Here is a 23,203-nt window from a genome sequence, read left to right as displayed (position 1 = left end):
TAATGTAAAGAGGTCTTGCAGCCTATGATGAACGGTTTCAGCCTTGTAGCTCTATCGGACCTCTATATCAGGCACTAAGCATTAATCTCTGCTACAGTCTATTGAGTTCCACAACACGCAAAGATAATTCCACTTGTAGACTGCACGGGGAACCCACAGGTCTTGTCGGGGTTACTCCAAAGAAGTACATACATTTTCCAAATGATGTGTTCGAGATCTGGAATGCCTCATTGGACTTCATGTTCACTGGAGTTACAAATATATTGTTGCATAACCAATCACAACACAAAAATTCACGTTGAATATAGGATTAATGAAGCTTTTAAGTATTTCATCTTATCGAAAAATCTTTTTAAGAAAGTTACAGACATTAATACATCCATACGTTCTATATCGTGTGTAGTTTTTAAAAATAAGTCCCTTTTAAGAAAACTTAAAAAAAAATCCGCTTGAACTACGATAAAGCAATGCCGGCATAGAAGAGTAATACAAACCAAAATTAATTTCGACCGACAACATTCAGTGCAGGATACAAATAAATGTTAGCGAAGTCAGTCCAACAGTTATGGAGCGAGACACATGGATACCAATTCCCTATTAAGCAAGACGTGGTCACGCAAGTTGGGAAATGTATTAATAGTTCAAGTCGTAGCGTGGGAGGCCTAAGCTACAGGAAACATTCAGTTTTAAGATGCAGTGATCTACGTAAGGAAGAACGTACATAATTATTCCCTTGTTTAAATGCATATCAATCGCCTTGTACCCTAAATAATCGGCTTTGTAATTACTTTCATTACACTTGCTTGTGGGGCAGCAAAATTATTTCAGACTGTCTCATATATCCAGACAAGCAAAATGGATAAATCAGAGCTGGGTCTTGTAATACGTTCGCTTCTAAAACTGTCTGGGGCTACATGTTGAAAATGTTCATTAATCACTTCTTGTTGGGGCGTGATTGTATAGAATTACCAGTGCACTGGGTATGCGAGTTGCCGTTAAGATGTAAAACAGAAAGAAACATGAATAATAGTCCCACCGATGTAAAACTGTACCTAGCTATTCACCCCTTTTTCTGCCCTATCTTGGCTATTTCTCCTCCCTTTACCCTTTGCCCAAAGAACACAAGAGCAATCAACAAAGCAGAGTTTTGTGGTTTTAGCATACGATCGTAGGAGCGATTGTAGATGAATATATACTTAAAGAGGAGTGTGGCCTCCATACACAGGGCTCAAATGTCATCCTTACATACAAAACTAAGTGGAATAAAATTCTAAAATACAATATCATATAAGGTCCATGATTAAACTTCGTGAAATTAAAGTTTTTAGTTAAGTAATCATTAAATTCTTCTATATTTCCTCTACTGATAAGTAATACACATGTACCTGAATATAAAATTAATTTATTTCTTAAGCAGTGTCGATTTTAATAAATAAATTCTGGTGTGGTTTTTCAAGTTCAAGTGCAGGGGGCTATCATTCAAAATCCAGCACTTTTGTATGTTTTCTGTTTCACCAGCCGAATGCTTTAAAATAGGTTTCCTATCAAACTTTCTCTCATTCACAATCCATCCTCAGCCTGATATCTGGTTATCTTGACGTGTCAGGACATGCACTTAAAGACCTCTTGCTTTCATATCTTCTACAGAATCTCAGACGTACTATCTCTGTATCTGGAAAAAATCTTTTCTCCTCAGCACCGTGGTCCATTATTATTTATTTAAGGAAGCTGTCAGTATCACCGGCTATATGGAGTTGAACCTGTTCTCAAACACGCTCTCATAATTACAAAATCAGAATTAAACAATAGTAAGGTAATTCTTTAACGTCGCAATCCTTATACAGAAGCGTGGGATGACGTACTAGTTTTGAAATGGCATCACGCAGAGCAGATTACGTTAAGCTAAGATAAATTTGTTCAGATTGTGAAATCTATAATCTGACCGTCACGACAAGCAGATTGAAATGTCTCGTAATAATAATTCTTATAAGAGTCGTTGACAGAATTTTCATTCAAAACACATCAGATGACAATGGTGCTAACATGCAAGTTTAGTGGATAATTTGACACTTGCGAGTGTAACACAGGGCCTATTAGGTTGTGACAAATAAAGAGGTGAGGTTTTAGGTTCTCACGGCAGTGAAGAAGTAGATGTTTTTCCGGATTGTGACTCATTGTGAATATAGATACTAACGTTTCGGAGAAACATATGATCACCTTCTTCAGGATGTATTATCTTTACACAGTGTGTGTGTAAGTTTTCTGAATAAAGATAAATTATTCCTTAAACAATATTAAGAATCTGATGTTTCTAATGAAAACCAGTTGTGTTTTCTGTGAGATACGGACTAAATTTATAAATTGTATTTACTTGAAATTCGGGCTTTAAAGTTTTATATACACACACACACACATACAGCGACGCATAATTTCAAATACAAAATGTAGATGAAACTAAAGTATAGTTAGTGCAAGACCAGCCCAGAGATGAAGTACTTTGTAGTTTTTATGCGACAGGCATGATACGTTTTAGGAAAGCTGGTAAGTTCAATTTAAGTGTAATAAATAAATAAGGATTTTACCAGAACGAAAGGAGCCAAAAGTGATTCTCTCCTCATTTTTTGGCTCGCACTGTCAATACCAAGTTTCATTTAAATCCATAAAGTATTTTCGGAAACAAATAATTGGTAAATTCGCAATCTTATCATGCGCTCATTTATACACTCCGTGCAAGAAGCATATAAAAAGGGACAGACCAAACGCAGTTTAACATGTCATGATAAATGTGATTAAGAGATGGGTTTAAGATGGCTGTCTTCTGGGTTGTAGCTACGTGTAGCCTGGTAGAAGTTTACCGACTTCTCAGAGGTGCTTGCTGCCTACATCATTAGGGTTCACAGCAAGTTCCTCTGAAACGTAGGCAAACTTCTACCAGGCTACAAGGCTCTACAACCCAGAAGAGAGCCATATTCAAACCCATCGCCTTGAGAAACTAAGATCTCAAGAGACGGATTGTTTGTTTGTAACGGAATGTGAGAAATTATTCTACGTTCTGCATCGACCATAAATAACGTATGGAGTTTGTGCCGTAGCTGCATGGCCATCGACATGTTAAATTCCATAACAGCAGAAGATTCTTGGCCACAGAGCGTTATCTTGGGTAGAACTCACTCGGCTATAAGGAAAGGCCGAAATATACACTGCGTTTACCTTATGTATTCATTACTATAGAAGGTTCTTAAAACGTGAACAAAAAGATACTGTAAATTTCTGACATGTTTATGGCAACAATATTAATTCTTTTTACACGGTATCCACACTGATTACATTTCTGCACGAAAATGTTGGAAGCACGAAATACCATAAGCCATTTTATCTTATTCCAAACATCAGTGTTCCCATTATTATCAATGCTAGCATCTGAATCTCAAATTGTTGGAATAAAAACAGTTAGTTGGTAATGGAAAAACACACAACACACACTAAATCGACCGTGGGATACGAAACAGCGAAACGCTCTCAGTAAATTTTCCTCAGACAAACAAAAGTTTTCTTGTAGTTTCGATAATGTTTTGCGTGTTTATGTCATGGCTGCGTAATATTTGTAGTGGAAAGGGTTATATTAACGTTTGATCTACATGACCTCATATCACAATGCTTATATGCGTTTAAGAACATGACTGATGTATATACAACAAAGAGGCTAAGTAAGATACAAATCACTTGCGACTAATTTCCCTTAACTATGGACATATTTGGAAATATTTAAAAAAATACTATCTTCAGAGGAGATGAGAAATACATATAATATTATAATTGGGTTATCTGAAGGAAAGAAGCTACTTTAGAACCTACACGTAGAAGGAAGAATAATATAAAAATGGATCTTAAAAACAGGGTGTAAGGTTAAATGACTGGATTAAAATGGCTCAGAGGAGAGTCACTTGGCGGACTCTTGAGGACACAGTGATAAATATTTGGGTTCAAGAAACTGGTGGGAATTTCTTGATCATCTGAGCGAAAATCATCTTCTCAAGTACTCATGTATTTATATGCAGAATACAAACGATCAGAAAATGTCGATCACAAGACAGGTTTAAGCTAAACATTAATGGAAAAGACTATAATAAACTGGGCTAGGGTAAACTTCGTAGCTGTCTTTGCTGCAAGGGCGCATTTGTATTTCTATGAAACTGCGTTAGCTGCTTGTTGCTGTCTAATTTATCGGCAGACTTGTGGCTTCCAAATGAAATTAATTATAATTTCCGGAAAGTTTCTCATGGGATAACAACCATACTCTATCTACCTCCAACAGCGCCTACACGATTATAGAATACACCGTGTCCATGCGTGTTACTCCACAAGTTATTGATGACAGCAGAAATTATATTAGTGATCTGTGATTACCGAAGCAGAAAATACAATTCACTGGCGCAGTAATTATAAGCAGTTTAAAGCATTAACGAGCCGAATTTGACCTAAGTTTCCGCTGGTGATACCAATAATCTGTTATTGTTTTTACTAAGTATGGAAAGAAACAACTGCATTTGGCTTAAACATGTAAAGAGAGTTCTTGAAAGGCAAATGAACTTCGGAAAATTCTTCTGTTCGTGGCCCTTTATGAAATACCAGCACGCCGTTTGTCTGAACATGCCAACACACACTACAAGTACAAAAACCTGGACATAATTAATAAGCCTAGTATCTTGTAAATAATTTCGTATAAAGAATATATTTACTTTGGCTAAGAATGCTTTCTGCTCTTTGTGGGTTATTCATCAAGCTTCCCCGGCTAGTCTGAAAACGTCAGTTAACATTTTGTTAGAAGAATAACAGCTTTCAAATGCCACGAAGATTTATAAACTTCATCCATTATCGAGTTCTAAAAAGATAAATAATGAAAATACTAATCAATTCCACTCCTGTCACAGTGTTTCCTTATTTCTGCGCAGATGTTCATGCTAGATTAAAAATTAACAAACTAACTAGATGGCTTGGGTAACCCAAAGGTTCATCACCGAATTAGCCAAAGCCCTCCATCTGACCCTGTCCTAGGTCCGCAAAATCCATTCGCCTTCGAAAAAAAAATCTGAAGGAAAGAAACAACTTGATAGACCATGACATAAATGGGATGATGATATTAAAATGGTTCTTAAAGGATAGAGTAGGAGGATGTGGACTGTATTCGATAGCTATTAATTCCCTAAACAGTATTAACCAAGCGATTTTTGTAATGGAGACGCGTTGTGAATGTATTCGTGCGCGTGTTCCTTTTGCCTAGGAACTGAATTTGTGGGCTAAATATTAGGATATAAGATCAGCTCTGGCTTCAGAGGGTTGTTCGATCTTTCAGCTGCAATGGCTAGACGATCCCTCGATCACATACGAACGTATAAGGCGAATATGAATATCCGCGAATAAGTTCTGTTACAGTTATTGCTCGTTGTAATGCTATTGAAATCGCCTATATCCGTTTGTTTGTGCATGTGTAGGGTAGCAGGCTATTTGTAAATTCCAAAAAGTAATTGCATTTATGAACTGTACTCCTGCGACATTTCGTACAGCACTTCGTCTTCCTCGCATAATTAAAACCACGTAGCAAATAAAATTCAATAAACCATTAAGCAAAATAATTGCCATTTAACTCGAAGTTACAACAATTTCGTTTAACAGCTGTTAAAATATAAAGAACATAAGGTAAAAAATGGTGATAAAACATTCCGCATTCAATAAGAGTTATCTGCATGAAATGTGCCACCCGTCAACTTATTCTGAAAAGGATTCTGTTCTCATGCAAGGTTGGCAGCACAGGTCACTTTTCCAGTGGCCGGACTTCGCTTGCAGGTCATATGTTAATCAAACAAGTCGGGTCTCATCGATCAAACACGCTTGCACTTGAGCCAGTCTCAACTGCACCAGCTGCAGCAAAATCATCTAATGACGTCAGACATTCAGGCCTAAACCTAGCACACAACCAGGGACCCGACAGCTAGGTCATCCGTCCAATTCAGACGATGAACGAAGTCCTGAAGAAGACTGTTACATATTATAACATACCATCATCAGAAACCTTCAAACGTCGACTTCAATTCTAATCTTGAAGATGGAGACAGTGTGTTCCTCGAAACGTTGGTTATACCTACAAGTCCACAGAAGACAAACATTCGACATTATAATGTGCTGCTTAGTCAGGGCTATAGCACACCACGTGGGACGGTGATCTCACACGTGTGTATGTATTTTTTGGATGGATGACTACTAGCATAAACTCAGAAGAACCTACTTCTTCCACCCAGAATCTCAATTCCAGTCACCCGGGATTGAACACGGTTCTCCGAGATGAGAAATCAGTTTGCAGCAGCCTAAATAAAATCAAAGTCCCATGTTATTATTTTCAGTATATTAAGAACGTAGTCGTCTATTTCTCACCTGTGCAAGTGGGTACACGGGCCATTGCTTCAGCATTAAACACGATATGAGAAACGCTACTTTAATACACGGCTTTGTACACCTTACAGCAGTTAAATATGGTTTTGCGGAAAATACGACTTCACGCGATGTGGTGCTACGTTCTCGCCAGGCACCATAACAGCAGACCTGCAGTCTGTTCAGATAAAGTAATGGCGGTGGAAGTCGCATGCAGAGGATATCCGTGCTTACGCTACAAATGTCGTCACGCTAGCTAAGAGAAACAAGTCTTTCGTGGCAGATTCTTCCTCCATTGGCGTGATCTAGTTACACCAAGAAGGTCAGCCATTTCGAAAACACATTTTTATAGCAGGTATTCTGTAAACAGGAATCTCCAGCTGAACACCTGTTCAACATGCATAAGTATGAGCCATATTTGAGAGAGGTGAAGATGTCGCCTGTAGCCTTCTGGATTGTGACGTGGTTCCTAGCGTTTCGGAAGAACGTACAAGACACCCACGACGCAACCCAGAAGATCACAGTATATTTGCTTAGATTTATTATATTCCGTGAGGGAACGAGTGTCAACGAAAGCCAGCTTCGAATTTGAAAGGTCTCGGATTCGGATTTTGACCCACAGACCGACTAATCTCATCGAATACCTTCGTGTATTTTCTCAGTCCCCACAGGAAAATGTTGGATAAACCTGCCTACTTCCACACACTTTCTATTGCTTAATTAATAATATTTATTCCATTTTACACCATATAAGGGAAAAGCATCGTTAGGCGATGGAAGAACAACGAAAGATTATGGGTGAATAAAAATTCAATGGATATTATTCAAGGTCATAAGTGGAGATGGCACAAGGTCTTGAAGGAAAAGGTAATGTATTTATCTATCTCCATACAGAATAATCGTTTTTCTTGGAAAGCTAATAGTCGTTCAGCTGGTGAAAACTTTACCCCCTACATTTTTATGGAGCATAAAGAGTCAATACCAAGTTCATAAGATTCTGTCCTTAGCTAAATTATGTAATCCAAGCCCTATCACCGAATTTCTGCAAGATTCATTTTAATATTAATCCTTCATCTACACCTAAGTCTCCCAAGTGGCCTCTACTCTTCAGGTTTCAAATCAAAATTCTGCACACATTTCTCTTCTGTATGTAAATCCTCACCTACAGGTCAGCTTCGCGTCTTGTGGGTTTGTCTTCAGGAAGGAACCCACTGTGATAAGCAAGTCCGACTGAATTCGTATATGCATATTCTATAGAAGACATATGCAATTATAAGAAGTAATTTCCTAACATATATTTCTTATTCTTGGTTTATTTAAAGAAAAGATAATTAGGAAAACGTTCAAGTTACGAGGCTCCTCCTGTCTCTTAATACCAAATATTTTTCTCAGGACTTCGTTTTCAAATAGGCCAACTGGCCCACTCTAAGTTTATTTAGTCAGAAAAGAATAATTCTGAAAATGTAAGTAACTGCAAGGCAGAACTTCAAGTAACATAATACTTCAGTGCCAAGTATAACATCTGATGACGACAGAGAAGAATATTACGTCACGGATTGCATGATCACCTCCTATTGGACCGCCCGCTCTTATTTAAGGAACGGGTTCAGAACCTCGAGTTTTATCGTAACTTCTTATCATTAGCCATACTACCTCACGCTATGTCTCAACAGAATCTGATAGTGACGTCACTTTGCCCGCCTACTCCAGCATTCCACGATTTATAAAAGCCACTATCTTTTCTCTACGTTCTGCTTCGATATGACACTACCAAGGATGTAATAATACAGCCATGATCCTTTCACATACGAGGTGCGATCGAAAGGTTTCCAGACTGCGCGTATAAAAACCCGTACACTTATCTCAGGTATTAAATTCATCCATCACCCTCGAAGTAGTTCCCCTGGGAGTGAACACAACGATCCCAGCGCCGCTGCCAAGCCTGGAAGCATCCCTGGAAATCTTTCTTTGTCAGCCTATCAAGCAACATCTGCGATTCTGCCTGAATCTCTTCTATCGTCTCAAATCTCCTTCCCTTTAGCTGAATTTTCGTCTTTGGGAAGAGGAAGAAGTCACACGGAACTTAGAAAGGAAGTTGGGGTCGGTTCTTGCAAGATCTTTGAGCTCCTGACAAACGAGAAGTCGATTCTGCTTCTGGTCCTCAGACAGGATGCGTCGCATGTGGAGTTCTTCCTTTAGAATCAGCTGACAGGTCCCATAGCCTATCCCAACAATGTCGCACAAGTCGTTGATGGTACGACGTCGATCTTCGTGAATGGCCTGCCGAATCTTCGTAACATTTTCGGGCGTTGTGCTCGAAGATGGTCGTCCAGAACGCTCGTCATCATCGACAGAGGTTCGGCCATTTTTAAAACGTGAATGCCACACAAAAGTTTGTGGACGACCCATTGCGGACTCCCCAAATGCTTGCTTTAGCATTTCATAGGTTTCCGTAGCCGTTTTGGCGAGTCTTTGACAAAATTTGATGCACACGCCATTCCGAAATCGCAGGAGGGTCGGTGTAATGCACTACCAAAACGCCCGTAACTAAGAAACAAATGCTAATTCGATGATGCCGGCTGGCACACTGATTCACTATGAATGTAGGAAGCTCGTACTACATCCGGTTCGCCCTCTATCGACACAGTCTTGAAACTTTCCGATCGCACCTCGTACAAAACCATGTCTTAATAAAATCTTTTCCATAGTCTTGCGAAAAGCGATCACCTGCTCTTAAGTCACTAACTGTTTTCGCTTTTCGACAGGACTTCGCAGTACATGCGACATTGAACTGTTGATATTAAACTCGACTGAAGACGAGAGTTGGTGCGCGATCAAACGCCATCGAGGGTTAACGAGATGTATGAATTCAGTCACTTTTTATTTAATAGAATACAGCACGTTTTGTAGCACTTGGCGTGTCGAAAAACTTCGGTTTCGTTCGCAACAAGGTGTTCAAAAAGTTCCAGAAATTTGTCTTCAGAATTATGAGACAGAGATAAAAATGAAGGTTTTCAGGCTGGGCGTGAAAAGCGAATCTTGAAAAACGTCAAGACATGAAATGCGAACTTTCAGGCATTCCCGCAGAAATGGAATTGATCAGAAACACCAGACCTAAATCCCATCTTCCGGGGATCGAGACCCATACATTATAATACAAAGTAGTAATTACACATCATTACATAAAAGTATAATGTGAAATAACATTGTAAGTTTTGTTATTTCTGGAAGGGAATACCGGAACGTAGTGGTGAAGGTTAAGACAGCAAAATCGACTGACGGACAGAAAATGTTTAATGCATACATTATACTGCAACTTTACGGAAACTGCAAGGCTAGAAAGCTAAAAGCAGATTTCGTATGTCACGGAAAGTCGCAGTCAGCCTTTGTTCCTGACATTTCTGCTATTCAGGCTAACACTTAAAAACAAACAATTGAAAGTAATCTCTCTTACTTTCGTGGTTCAACGGTAAGCAACACAATGGAATACAGCATAAGTAATAATAAAAAAAATGCATCGTTAGCCAGCTGCAGGCAGCCAGACATTAGCAGCGTTGTGCTCAAGGAAAGGTTAGGTTAGGTTGGGTTGGGTTAAGTTAGATTAGGATATATTGGGTTACGCTAGGATGGGTTGGGCTGTGCCATGGAGAGTTCCTATGGTGTACCTCGTGTGGTCCTGGAGTGGAGTGGAAATGTCCTCAATTGATCCAGGAGAGGTTCAGGCAGGTTGTAGTGTGGTATTCAAGAGGTCCTGCAGAAGTCCTGAAGAGATTCTGGAAAAGTCCTAGAGTGTTCCTCTGTTGGTCCTGGGTGGTCCTCCGGAAGTCCTAGGCCGGTCCTGTAGAGGCCCTGGAGAAGACCTGGAAGGGTCCTGGGGAGATTCTGGAGAGGTCCTTGGTCCGTCTTGTTGAGGTCCAGGAGTGGTCCGGTGGAGTTCCTAGAGTGGTACTGGAGAAGTCCGAGAGAGGTCCTAGAAAACTCCTGTGATGTTCCTAGGCGTTCCTGAAGTGGTTCTTCGGAGGTCCAGAACAGGTCCTTTGGCGTTTCACGGGTGGTCCTGGAGAAGTCCTAGGGTGTTCCTCGGGAGATCCTGGATAGATACTAGGTCGGTCTTGGAGAAGACCTGGATGGGTCCTGGATAAATTATGGAGAGGTCCTTGCTTTGTCTTGGTGAGGATCTGAAGAGGTCCTGGGGCGTCAGGTGGAGATCCTGGATTGCTACTGGACAAGTCCTAGAGAGGTCCTAAGGTGTTCCTTCAGATTCTCTACGGCGGTCCTGAGGAAGTCCTGGAGATATCCTGAAGTGGTAGGTTATATTTGGTTTGGTTCAGTTAGGTTGGATGAGGTCAGGCTGGGATGTTTGTTTATGTTACACAAGGTTAGATTGGGTTAGTTTGCGTTGGGTTGGATTGCGTTAGGTTAGGTTGAGTTATGTTAGGTCAATTTAGGTCAGGCTAAGTTCAAGTTGGATCAAGTGGGAGATACGAAGATAAGACCTAATGTCACTGCATGTGCTCATAAACTCTGCTAAGAATTATAGCGCATCCATTTCAAATGATGATCAGGCATGCTACTGTAAACATTTGCAGTCTTCAGTCGAACGTTAAAGGGACAAGGACAGACAGCTACCGGATGTGACAGCATTAATGTTGTGTTGGATCCAGAAACAATGACAGCGACGACTGATGTTATAAATCAGAATCGAAATTGGACCAGTCGTTTTGAGAACGGGAATGCAGTAAGTCTAATTACTATGTTCAGAGTGTTTAATGCCATCAATGCTTTAAAATAAAATCATGTGTCTTCCTCTACCACGCTTGTAGATATCACCATATGACTAGCGTAACTTTTCTTGCAAAGCTCTACTGATCTTCATCAGTAAATATTGTACGAAATTGTCATCCAGAATCATTGGGATCGACAAAATATCCACAACACAAAATGGAAAAACCTCACGAAAATGAGGACAAATTCACCGGACAGGGTTTGTACGTATAGTCTCGTTCCTCACTTCCGTGGTTTTACATTTCCTGAGCATGCACATTTTAGGGCATGACAAAATCACTGAGGCCAAGGAAAGAAGCCTGAAGTATCTACCCCCTCCGAACATCACTCGAGTTTTTACGAGTACCTTCGCCTGTGTACTCGACTGCATTTCTTACCAGCCGTCTATCCATTCGCTACGAACAAGCGCCTTGGGTTGGCTGGCATAAGCCAGGGGGGCCCTAGAGGCATACAGCAAGAGGCAGAGAGGGCGAAGCCTGGACAACCTTAACCCCCACCATCCACCCCAAGTATTTCCGAGGCCTCGGTACAGTCTCCCCTTCCTCCGCAAATATCACCCCAGCGTTTACAACACACTCCTCCATCACCGCTTCTGAGAACTTAAGGAGTTCAAGTCTCGGAGGTTCGATCTGTTCTGACCCCTTCACCGCCGTCATATTCATTCCAGATACAAGTGGTTGCAGATCAGTTGTTCCCGAATCCCTGACCCAGACACTATTAAACAACGTATCCCTAAACGTTTGCTAGCAATTAGTGACTATTGTGATATCAGTTTCCGGCTGTTGGCTGACGTGTCATCGCAATGAAGAGCAGGACAACCATTGGTCTCCTGCAGGCAATTACTACGACACTCATCTTTCTGTTTCTGATGTACCAGCAGGCGGAGAGTATTGGGTTTTCTGAACAGCAGAAAACAGCTCGTTTAACTACTTTCGGGAATCAGAACGCGGGTTCCCGAAATCAGTCGACACCACATCACGTGCAAAGTAAGTCTCAATGGAAAACAGTGTCGTGACTTCATGTCGCATAGTATCGACATGAACGTACGGCATGTTAATAACAAAACCCAATAGCTTAAGAAATATACTTATAAAATCGGAATGTTTAAAGAACGGACGGACTAACTTACCCAATACTAGATCTCGTTATCCTTCTACAGGTAGGATATTTCAAACGAAACAATTTCATGTATTTAGTTCCCCACTGACGATTTCAAAGTATTTTTCGACCACTACTAATAACAGTCAATTATTTTTCCCTTGTTATATATCAGTTATATAAATGCAGTTTTCCCTCGGTCCTCCATTAAAGCTATTATTTTTGTGGAACTGAGACAAAAGTGGTTTGAAAAGTTATACGCCTCAATGAACTCGTTATAACTGGCTGTTTTAACATTCAAAAAAGTATTAGGTATACCAGTTTCAGTGATTCTTTAATACAAAATTTGCCCCAGTTTATTCTTTTCTCCCTAAATACCATAATTTAGCGTCTGTCTGAATTCTCCCACAAAATATTCTGAAGAGGTATTGTCTACATTCTTAATAAGTCAGCACTGTTTTCTAATGATTGATGTTACTCAGTTAAATACGTATCATATAGACAACGAACTTAGAACTGTGTAGTCACAGATTTAACTCATCTGAAATTGTAGAACCACAATACTGATTTTGAGAATTAAAGAGTGAAATTCATGCATTTGTTTTCACTAACTCCACGGAACTGAGTCCTTGAGAAGGCAAAAATCGCTCACTTAATCACGAAATTTCCCGCCTTTAATGGAATCCTAAGACGCATCATCGCCTTCACATGAGCAAGGCACAGTATCATGTCAGTCGAATCAAGTCCACGTACTTACATTCCGTTCCTTCAAAATATATTTTAATAGTATTCACGTAACTAATCCAGGGTTTTCTAAATGATCAGATCAATTCATGTTACCCGACTGATCTCTGTATGTATTTCTCATCGCTCCCATGCATGCTACATGTCCCGACCACTCCACACTTCTTTGATTTGATAACCCTAATAAGATGTGGTGAAAAGTACAAATTATTAATCCCACGAATCTGGTTCCGGTAACCGTCTATCCTACTTGATTTTCGGCAGTCCCTCCATGCACCTACTAGGATACGACCACTTTCTTCAGCGTCCATTCAAACTGATCATTAACAGTCTCTCTACACGCTACATAATCTATGCAGTCGATAAGGAATCTTTAAATAAATTAATATTCGATGAAATAGAAGCACAGGCGCACGAAATTCTTACAAACCACGTGTCCGAAGAATGAATGTACCGACGACCCGGACGTTGGGAAAATAATGTCCATCCGTGTAACATTTAAAGGAGACTTTGTTCTGCTCACAGAACGTGCAGAACCAACCGTTTCGATACGATTGCGTGAGATGTCAGAGACTTCTTATATAACACTGCACCATTCCTGTCGAAACTGTTCACATCAAATGTGATAATCTTAGTAACTATACTAAATTATCAGCAAATATAAATATGTTGAATAAGTGGTTTTATTTTTAAAAACATTAGACTTACTGAAAGATTAAAATGTATATAATTATAATTTTGCTTTGTATGGGTGTGAAACTTGGTCTCATGGACCTAACACGATGTAAAAGAAAGTTCCAGAAAACAAATGAGATTACATGATCTCACGGACACGAGTTTTAACATGGCTGTCACACCATGTATGATGACAGAGGCAGTAAGCTTTCCTGAAAAGTCGGTCAGTATCTATTAGACTACACAATGCAACATCACAGGAGGCACCCATCTTCTGGAGAAAATAAAATTACATTGACATAAACAACAGCTTCAATAATTTGTATTCTTTCCTCAATATTAGAGGACGAGGAAGATCGAATAAGGAGGACGATATGGATGAGGCATGTAACAAGCATGGAAAAGATAAGAAACGCATACAAAATTTTAGTTGGAAGAAATGATTTGGAGGGAAATATTAAAACAGATTTTAAACAGGGTTGTAAGATAAGTATTTGATTTGTCTGACAGAGAATATGGACCACAGGATATGTGAACACGATAATAAACCTTTGTGTTCCACAAAAGACAGGGAATTTTTCAACTAGCTGAGAGACTATCAATTTCTCGGAAGGAGGGCTCAATGGAGTTACTTCTAAATCACACTATTCTGTTTTGGCTTAGGCACATGTAGTTCATGTGTCCAGCATTCTGGTAATATCACTTACTAACATCTAAAAATTGGTAAAGGCGTTGTTTAATCTGTAATACTCTCTTCTGATCTGAATAGTTTCAGGAAAAGAATGTAGGAGCAACATAGACTGTGCAGGAATTGCAAACACAACATGCATGAAGCATCCCGATGACACAAAATTGCGCTGTCTTTGTGGCGAGAAGAAGTCTCCACTGAATGGTGCTTGTCACCACTCAAAACAAGGTAAGATCGTCCATCGGCCCTGCTTTTAGATGTAGTGTGCCCCTGACTTTTAGGAACACATTAACTTCACAAAAACACTTCCTTGAATGCCCCCTTTACTGTAGTGTTCCACAAATTTTCTTCACTTGTCGCAAACTATGCACGGCCATAAATATATGTCTACATATAAATTGCCTTTTTCTAACAAATAAATGTGAATATACGATTTCTTATAAAAATTCGCAGCACACCTGAAACTTTGTGGCAACACATTGCTTGCAGAACACTGCTTCAGCGGACCACAAACTTATAAATGAGGACAATTTACCGAAATGCCACGACAGTTTGTATTTAAATGCTACTGAATCAGGCTTACTATTACAAACAGGTTTACACACTGCTACATCATTTTATCCAACAAAAGCAGTTGTTACTGAGATATCTGACATTGTTTTTGCTTGTGAGTGTCTCTTTCCCAATTTGAATTTTGTTATCAGTAATACATATCCTACTTCACAAAACACATTATGTAGCCACATATGACCCACAGGTTGATAACCCCTAGTTTAAAATATCAGTAGGTCCTAAAGTAGCATTTAGCTGACTTCATACCATTGCCTGCCTAGGCAGGAAAATAAATGTTTTATTTAAAACACATATGAATTAACAATAAATAAACACAGAGGCCACTGTGATGTGCAAAACTGCACAGAACGCATTTGGGGGATAGACATATAGGCTTACTCAAATTTTTGTTAACGCCATTCCACCTATGTTATTGACCCTTCATAAAAAAATTTGACTCCGATTTGAAGTCCATTGCTTTGTAGGATTTAATTTGAGGTTTTCGTCGTGGTGAGTCTCAAGATTGCTTTGTGACCAGTTTATATTTTTCTTCGCAGGCCTTCACCTTAAATGCAATGAGGACGAAGACTGCATATCAGGTGCAACATGTAAGACTCCAACCAACAGCTCAGCCAGTTCCAACATAGCTAGGACATGTGAGTGCAAGGAAGATTTTGCAGAAGATGATTATGAATGCAGCAGTAAGTACTGTCACGAGTTTTCAAGAGAAAATATGCTTTATGTTGATATGTACATCTTCCAACATATGGAAGTACAGCACAATGCAGGGCCATTTAAGACAGCATTCCTAAAACCACTTTTCAAAATCCAGCTACCATTACAAATTTAGAGATTAATCAACCACATAATTTTTATGGCCAAAGAGTTTAAACATATTTTATGTACTGCTAAAACTGGTATTAGTAAATAAAAACTAAACTTTTATTACAAATAATATCTACTATCTTTTAAGAACCTGACAATGGACAAAATCCAGAAATCCAATAATACTAATTGTCCATAATCTTTTGCTATATGTAGAAATGCATTTTTGGACCTTAACCATCTTAACTTCTGATGTGAACAAAATCTTCTGAATAAAAGTTACACTGAGAATACATATGCTGTCTCAGCAATATTTACAAAATATTTGTTTTCAAGAAAACCACTAATATAGCCCTAATAAAAGTGTCTATTAATTATATGGTATTGGAAATGCTGTCTAACCTCCTATTACATCCTGGCATATTATAACAGGTATGCTCAATTTATAACATTCTAATAACCACCCAAATATGTAACAAACAGACATCATGCATAAACCAAACTAGCCTTCTTAATGCCACCACAACTTTGCCCATCCTTCTACTTTACTTCTGGAAACCTTTCAACTTGAATGAGGTTATGTTGAAATCTCAGTCTCTGGATATCATAACTGCAATTTCTTTATAGGTTATTAGTTGCTTTAACAATTCAAATCACAAAGATCTATAAATAATATTTGAAAATTCAGTTCCAACCTCAAAGAAAAATCATATCTCCATGGCAATGTTAATTGGCTAATGCTGGTTATGAAAATAAATGATGTTCATTCTGAGAAAAACAGGAAACATAAATACTCTGGGTAAAATGCAATGTTACTGACCTAAAAATGTACATACAGCCTCTACTGTGATCTCTAGGAATAACACAGAATTTTTATGTTGAAGAGTCATGAAGTACACTAATGCATAAGTTATTCATAAAAAGACACAATTTTATTCACGAGACATAGTCCCCTTTTCCCCTCAAATTTGTAACTGTACCAACAAAGAGTATCATATATGAAAGCAGTTTCTCAGAATTAAATTAAATTTCTGATGTGAAAGGGTAAGTGCTGGTTTATAAAAAGGACACAGTTAATTTAATTATTTTACTTCTAGCAATTATAATCACTAAATGAGATGTAGCATGAAACACTTGCAGTTTATTTAAGAAAGATATCATGTAAAATCATCCTCAACTCTGATTGGTCCTTAAACTGTGGGAAGTTTCCCAGATTTACACTAAAAGAAGTGTTGTATCAATGAGTTTGCCAGGATTCTTAAACAGTGGCATCACATCCAGTGAACAAGGTAACAATGACCTGATTCAAATTTTCATTTACTTCTATTTTTATTTCCAGCATGAATTCTTATGAAGCAAAACACTAAGCCACTCAAAATTATATAACCGCAAGTATCAACACCTTACAGGCTGGCTACACCACTGCAGCAGGGGAGGGGAGCTTGTGACATTACTGTATCAAAAAATACTTCTCATAAGAAAAGCGTAATATCTCAACTGCCCCATACCACAAATTCATTAGAATTATTCATTTACGTTCGTTATTCACTTGTAAAGGTCTGTTTATTTCATCATCATAACCTATGGCAGAGGCCAGCAACCTTTTCAATATTCAAGGCCATATACACAATTTTTGTTTTATTAAAATCTCTTTTTCTTTTTTTGGATTATTTGTTCTTACCTTTTTTCAATGTAGAAAGTTGTTACCCTTCTCACACTGGTGAATTCCCAATTCATGTCAGAGGCTGAATAAAAATGTAATCTATTGCCACATATGGCTCATGGGCTGCCAACACCTGACTTAATGGCATGTATATGTTAATTGGCTTCTTGATACATACTGTGTAAAATAAACCTTTCAACACTACATAATGCAAAGTACTGAGAACAACATTAAATATCCCACAAATAAAATAAATAAAAGAACTGTTTAAACTGATCTGTGATGCATGGCATCAAATACTGTTAAAACAATGTAATACAAAAGTTGTATCTTATTTCAGGAGGTATCCTCACAACAGTTCCATGTACTGATGCTGCCTTTCTTCTATTATTCTATCCACTTCTACAATTAATGCACTGAAGTACTGCAGTTTGTTCCAATGAATAAACAACAGACAATGTGAGGTTATAAAGAGCTTATGCACATATCAATGTTTTATAGAAGCCTCTTTTCTGTTTTATAAATTTAACAATTAAGTGTTTGATATGAAATTACTGTAAGATATGATACAAACTGAGAAAGAATATAGCTGGAGGAAATATTTCTATTCGTTGAGATGGGATGTCAACAGATTATACAAAGGGAAATTTTCTGCTAACTCTTCCTAAGATGAAAATGTATAAAGATATCTGAGGCAGATAGAACATATCTGAATTACATCAATCAGGCTCTGTGAGACTTCAGACAGCCTTGCAAGAAGCACTTAATTTTTTAATTAAAAGGTGCCTATGTATACGAAATGTTGTTATATGCAGGTTTTTATATGGAGTTAATGATATTAATCATTAGAAAGATATCCAAACAGTTATTTCCATTTTAAACATAAACTGATGTAAATTACTATAACAACCTATCACCTGCTTTTATATGCTGTAAAAGTTGTTCCAATACAAACCAATACACTCATTATTACTGCAAAAAAATATTTTAACACCATTCTCAATTGCTTCATACTTGTATGGAAATGATTAAAATTATGTTCACATCTTGAAGTGGTAAGATTTCACTACAGCAAGTTTGTCAATATTTATTTTATATCCTGATATACAAAAAACACAATTATAAAGTATTGCTAGTCTAAAAATATCACCATCAAAACATTAAATTTTAAATTGGTTTAAATACTGAGCTAGTGTATACATAATTGTAATGTATGTGTATATATGTGCTAGTAAACATAAAAATTCTATGGTGGAAATTGCTACATTAAATATATAGGAAGATCTGCATATTTTTCTCACCATAGTAGTATAAACCTAGCACATAATGTTCAATGTTTGTACTGTAAAAATTGAAATACTGTCAATTTATGTATCTATACTTAATGTTTAATAAAGCACTGAAGAAATATTTGATACATACTTAGCTTTCTGGTTTAAACAGTACAGATTTATGTTAAATACAAACAGTGTCTTATATAAAACACAATTCAGTACAAAAAAATCCACACTTTTTTTCCCATTTATAACTTGTTTTATTTAATATTTTAATGTTGTCTCCTTCTTAAGCTTAGCTGTTTTCTTCAATTTGTAGACCTAAACTGGTCTCCAATCTCTGCAACATCTTTTGAAGAATTGGAATTGGACATGTCCTGTAAATACAAATCTTCAACAACTAACTCTATGGAGCAGAATCCTTCTTGGAAACCAATCAGTCACTTAGCTAGTCAAGTTTATCCCCACCTTCTACTGAACACAAACACTTCTTACCACATAAACAGAAATCTGCCACAGGACCCCTAGCCTCAGCCACATTCATAAGGCAGCCCTATTTCTTTGACGTCCATTTTAATATTCTACTACCAGCGTACAAAAAGCAGTAGGCAACTGACAAAGCAGAAGGCCGCTGAGGCTAGGTAATGTAAGAATTTAGGCTTAAAGCATTCTTGTAACATTTCCATTTTTTAAGATGTGATTTTATTTTATTTTTGTTTCATATTCTTCAGACCAAGGCAATTTACCAATAAAGGTGTTCCATTTTAAACAGACTTCAACATGTATGTTTATCTAAATAAAATTAAGTAATACAACTCACCTTCATAAAAAACTATTATTTCTTTAGCAAAACAAGTGAAGTAAATAGGTTTCCTGTTTTGTCACCAAATTTGAATGTTGGTGATGGTATTACATCAAAAAGGCAGAATTCTGAAAGCATAGAAGATTACAACAATGGCATTTGTTATCATAATCAACAATAAATGATTTTGTATAGCTATCAACTCTAACTTGAAAAATTACTTTGACAAATTTTAATGAAAAATGAAGTTTGCTGCTTTCACATTTCCATTTTAAGGAACACTTTACTTATGGGCATACTTCAACCTTTATACATACCTTTAGAGCCATTTAAGAAAGTGTGATGAAATACAATAGACAGCATTCCTACATTATGAAAGGGCCACTTTATCTAAGTGAATAAAACTGTATTAACTTTAATTTATTTGATGGTCTACTTTTCTTAATGTCCTTAAACACATATCATTTGACAAATGTTGCTGAAACTGGTAAACAGCATATAAATCGGTACCAGCAAATGTGCCCATGAAATCTCACAAATTAATTTAATTGTAACATTTGCAAAGGCTAATTATTCACAAAAACTACAGCTGCCCTGATGTTCATCAAAATGGTTGGCCCTCTACTAAGTATTTCACCCTTTGTTATATGTTAATTTATGGTTTCTGAGAGGTCACAGACAGCAAAAGCAAGGAGCATAGATGTGAAATGTCAACAATAGTGAAATTAATCTAATACTAAATAATTTAAAATAAATTATTTAAAAGTTTTCAGAACTGTCAACTGCTTCTTTTACTTTTTTGTTAGAGTATGATGTTAGGGGGAAAAGTGCTGATAATACTCCATAAAACCTTTTCTTTACCTTGTCACAGAACACCTTCCAAGTCCACATAATTTCAAACAATGTCCCTTTTCATAATAACTCTAAATCCAATTTATAATGTTATTCCTGTGATCACTGACTCCAAAGTACTTACCTAATAGAAAATGTTAACATTTTAAGTACCAACTTCAATATCCTTAAAATACCACCTAGTCCATACCAAAAAATGGCCCAATTATTTGCACAATATATAACATGTGTGGTGAAGGACTAAGATACTTGGCAATATATTTTCAGGCATTCTCCATATCTGGAGTTCCCCCAGTAAATTTCAATGGAACATGACAAGTAATCCTGTTAACTGGATTATAGGTTATACTTATATCTAAGAGAAAAACAGACATCTATGAAACATAGTGAATAAGCTATTGAGAACATGGTGTCATGTGGTGCTGGATGAAAATTATGACATACAGTGTTAAAGTGAAAATCAAACTCACGTGCACCGAAGTGTGATATTAGCTCTTTCTCAGTCCAGTTGCATGAAGTGATGACAAACAAACCCTGTGGTTTCAGCAATTTCCATACATTTAAAATGTATTTCTCTCTCTTTCCTTTGGAGTCATGTGGATGAAGGCTTACGGCATCATATGTTCCTTTATCAAGAACAATAGCATATTCTCTGGACATTGCAGAGCCATCTAAGCTCAAAAAATTACACACCTCATATCCAATTGTGACATTTTGTTTTTTCATTATTGATTCAGCTAAATCAATAGCATTCTGAGAATAGTCTACTCCAGTAAGGTTAATGAAACCTTCACGAGCCTAAAAAAGAATTGTATTTTCACGTTGAAAGTTGTAATGATAAATTTTAACAATAATATATAGACTATTCAATTCATTTTTTTCATTTTATCACCTATTATTACCATTTCAACTAACAGCATTCCATTTCCACAACCCAAGTCAATAATTCTGTCATCTTTCTTCACTAACGCACTGGAACACAGCCATCTAGAAAGAAAATAAAAATGTGAGGTGATTAATTTATAAACTTGTATGTTGAATGGGTAAGACAAAAAATGTTTCCATACTAAATGTAAAGTTGTCCCTGATATTTATTAAAATGCCATGAAGATGTATGATGTAATAGAGGTATAGCTCCACTCTTTAACTTCTGCAGTAGATAGAGGTAAGCAGTCAGCCTCGTACCTTGGTTGCTTCACTCCCACGAAAAAGTTCCCCTGGTACCCATGATTAGATCGGACCCAGAGCCAGAGCATTTTACGGTTATGATAATGTAGGTTTTAATACCACTCTTCCTATCAATTGACATACAGGTTCTTTTGACATAAAAAGTTAAAATTAATGGTTTTAATCAAATAATTTCACCTCACAATCCTGAGACCACTGTCTTCTCCAAACCATATCTCTCCAACATCTCCATAGTCACTGAAATTTTTCTTCTCAATTAAATATGCCTCATTCCAGCTAATAGAAAAAACAAACATAAAGAATGCAGATACCATCAACATATTTAATTCATTATTTACATCTAATCTAATCTGGTATTGATAACAGGAGGTTCATCACCAGTAACAATATACCTGGTATGGGACAAGATATTGCTCCCCTTCAATTCAATCCACAGTGCAAAACACTTGGATCTACCATTTAGTTCAATAATGTGCTCACATCACAATCGTCAATCTCTAACTGGTTGTTCCAAAAGATATTCCTTAGAATAACATTTTACACATTTCTCACATATCTCTCTCATGTCATGTTTCAGCCTAGTTCATTCTTATTTTGTGATCCTAATGATATTGCTCTCATTATTATCATTTGTAGCAGACAACACAGAAAAATTTCAAACAAACTCAGATATCTACAACACAAATATAAGATAGAAGCATAACTTCCTAAGCCAAACACTGAAATCAGTAAATATCAAAAAGGATTTACTATATCAGAATAAGCAATTCAATAATCTTCCCCGCTACTATAAAAAGTCTGAATCACAATATAATGATTAAAAGAGTATCTCCTATCACACTCATTCTACTCCATAAGAGAATTTACCTCAAATAAAATACTGATCTATTACAAATACATGTAAGCAATAGTGGGTATGCTTTCTTGCGTAATTATTTTTGCTGTAATTATCGTAATAACTACATAATTTATATTTGTATTAGAAACAAGTATTATATTTGTGCTGTGGCATGTTCTACATCCTTGGCTTGGACCTATTTAGATTCTATGGAATGTAAATAAATTCTATTCTAGGAACAGCATACAACACACTAGCATATACAACAATAGCATATAAAACACAAAGGTCCTCAATGTAAGGATTTGAGGTTCTCACGGCAGTTAGTATGAAGACTGCTGTCTTCTGGGTAATAGTGCAATGTAGTCTGAACTGCCCCCATCATCGTGTTGACCTGATGATGGAGGCAACAAGGACCTCTAAAACGCTGGTAAACTTCTACCAGACTAAGCAGCACAACCAAGCGTATAACCATCTTCACAAGGTCCTCATGATACTATATAACCTATGCTTTGCGGAGTCATTAAATAGACCAAGAAACACGCCTAGTAATCATAACCTCATTTATTCATAATACATGATGATGGAATATAACGTTATAATAAAATATTACGTTCCACGATTATTCTTAATGGAGATAGAACTTACTATTCTTTCATGCCCATTTCAGATGATACTAATTCTTCTGTCACCTGTTCTTCGGACATTTTACAGTGTTGGGTACAGTTACGATTTACAACCAATTGGTACCATGAACCTATCGGCTAACGTAGACGCGTCTTTTGTAAATAAC

The 23,203-nt window shown here is 37.2% G+C and overlaps 2 protein-coding genes across 2 annotated transcripts; one reads left to right on the top strand and one right to left on the bottom strand.

Moving 5' to 3' along the window:
- Nucleotides 1-11,587: 11,587 nt before the first annotated feature.
- Nucleotides 11,588-18,866, top strand: sosie (oogenesis-related protein sosie). Its single transcript, XM_022085618.2, has 4 exons — nt 11,588-12,197; nt 14,498-14,644; nt 15,526-15,669; nt 17,797-18,866. The coding sequence occupies exons 1-4, from the start codon at nt 12,014-12,016 to the stop codon at nt 17,874-17,876; spliced, it is 555 nt and encodes a 184-aa protein (XP_021941310.1). The 5' UTR covers nt 11,588-12,013; the 3' UTR covers nt 17,877-18,866.
- LOC110840523 (EEF1A lysine methyltransferase 2) lies at nt 18,524-23,199 on the bottom strand. The gene is made up of 6 exons (XM_022085616.2): nt 23,059-23,199; nt 21,750-21,848; nt 21,287-21,371; nt 20,855-21,182; nt 19,551-19,660; nt 18,524-19,107 (listed from the first exon to the last, which is right to left on the bottom strand). The coding sequence occupies exons 1-5, from the start codon at nt 23,115-23,117 to the stop codon at nt 19,566-19,568; spliced, it is 666 nt and encodes a 221-aa protein (XP_021941308.1). The 5' UTR covers nt 23,118-23,199; the 3' UTR covers nt 18,524-19,107; nt 19,551-19,565.
- Nucleotides 23,200-23,203: the final 4 nt, after the last annotated feature.

This window comes from Zootermopsis nevadensis, unplaced genomic scaffold (genome assembly GCF_977971745.1).
Source record: "Zootermopsis nevadensis isolate Lab colony 2312 unplaced genomic scaffold, Znev_1.0 Znev_ptg000020l, whole genome shotgun sequence".
Taxonomy (NCBI): Eukaryota; Metazoa; Arthropoda; class Insecta; order Blattodea; family Termopsidae; genus Zootermopsis; species Zootermopsis nevadensis.
The sequence above is the reverse complement of the archived record's forward strand: the minus strand, read 5'-3'. Positions and strand labels throughout refer to the sequence as shown.

Excerpts from the sequence above, each read along its gene's own strand:
- sosie (XM_022085618.2), top strand. The coding sequence starts at position 12,014 with ATGAAGAGCAGGACAACCATTGGTCTCCTGCAGGCAATTACTACGACA. Across the intron at positions 12,198-14,497 it reads GACACCACATCACGTGCAAA|TTTCAGGAAAAGAATGTAGG; the intron begins GTAAGTCTCAAT and ends TGATCTGAATAG. Across the intron at positions 15,670-17,796 it reads AGATGATTATGAATGCAGCA|GAGGTATCCTCACAACAGTT; the intron begins GTAAGTACTGTC and ends ATCTTATTTCAG.
- LOC110840523 (XM_022085616.2), bottom strand. The coding sequence starts at position 23,117 with ATGTCCGAAGAACAGGTGACAGAAGAATTAGTATCATCTGAAATGGGC. Across the intron at positions 21,849-23,058 it reads GAAATGGGCATGAAAGAATA|CTGGAATGAGGCATATTTAA; the intron begins GTAAGTTCTATC and ends TTTTTCTATTAG. Across the intron at positions 21,372-21,749 it reads AGTGGTCTCAGGATTGTGAG|ATGGCTGTGTTCCAGTGCGT; the intron begins GTGAAATTATTT and ends TTTTCTTTCTAG.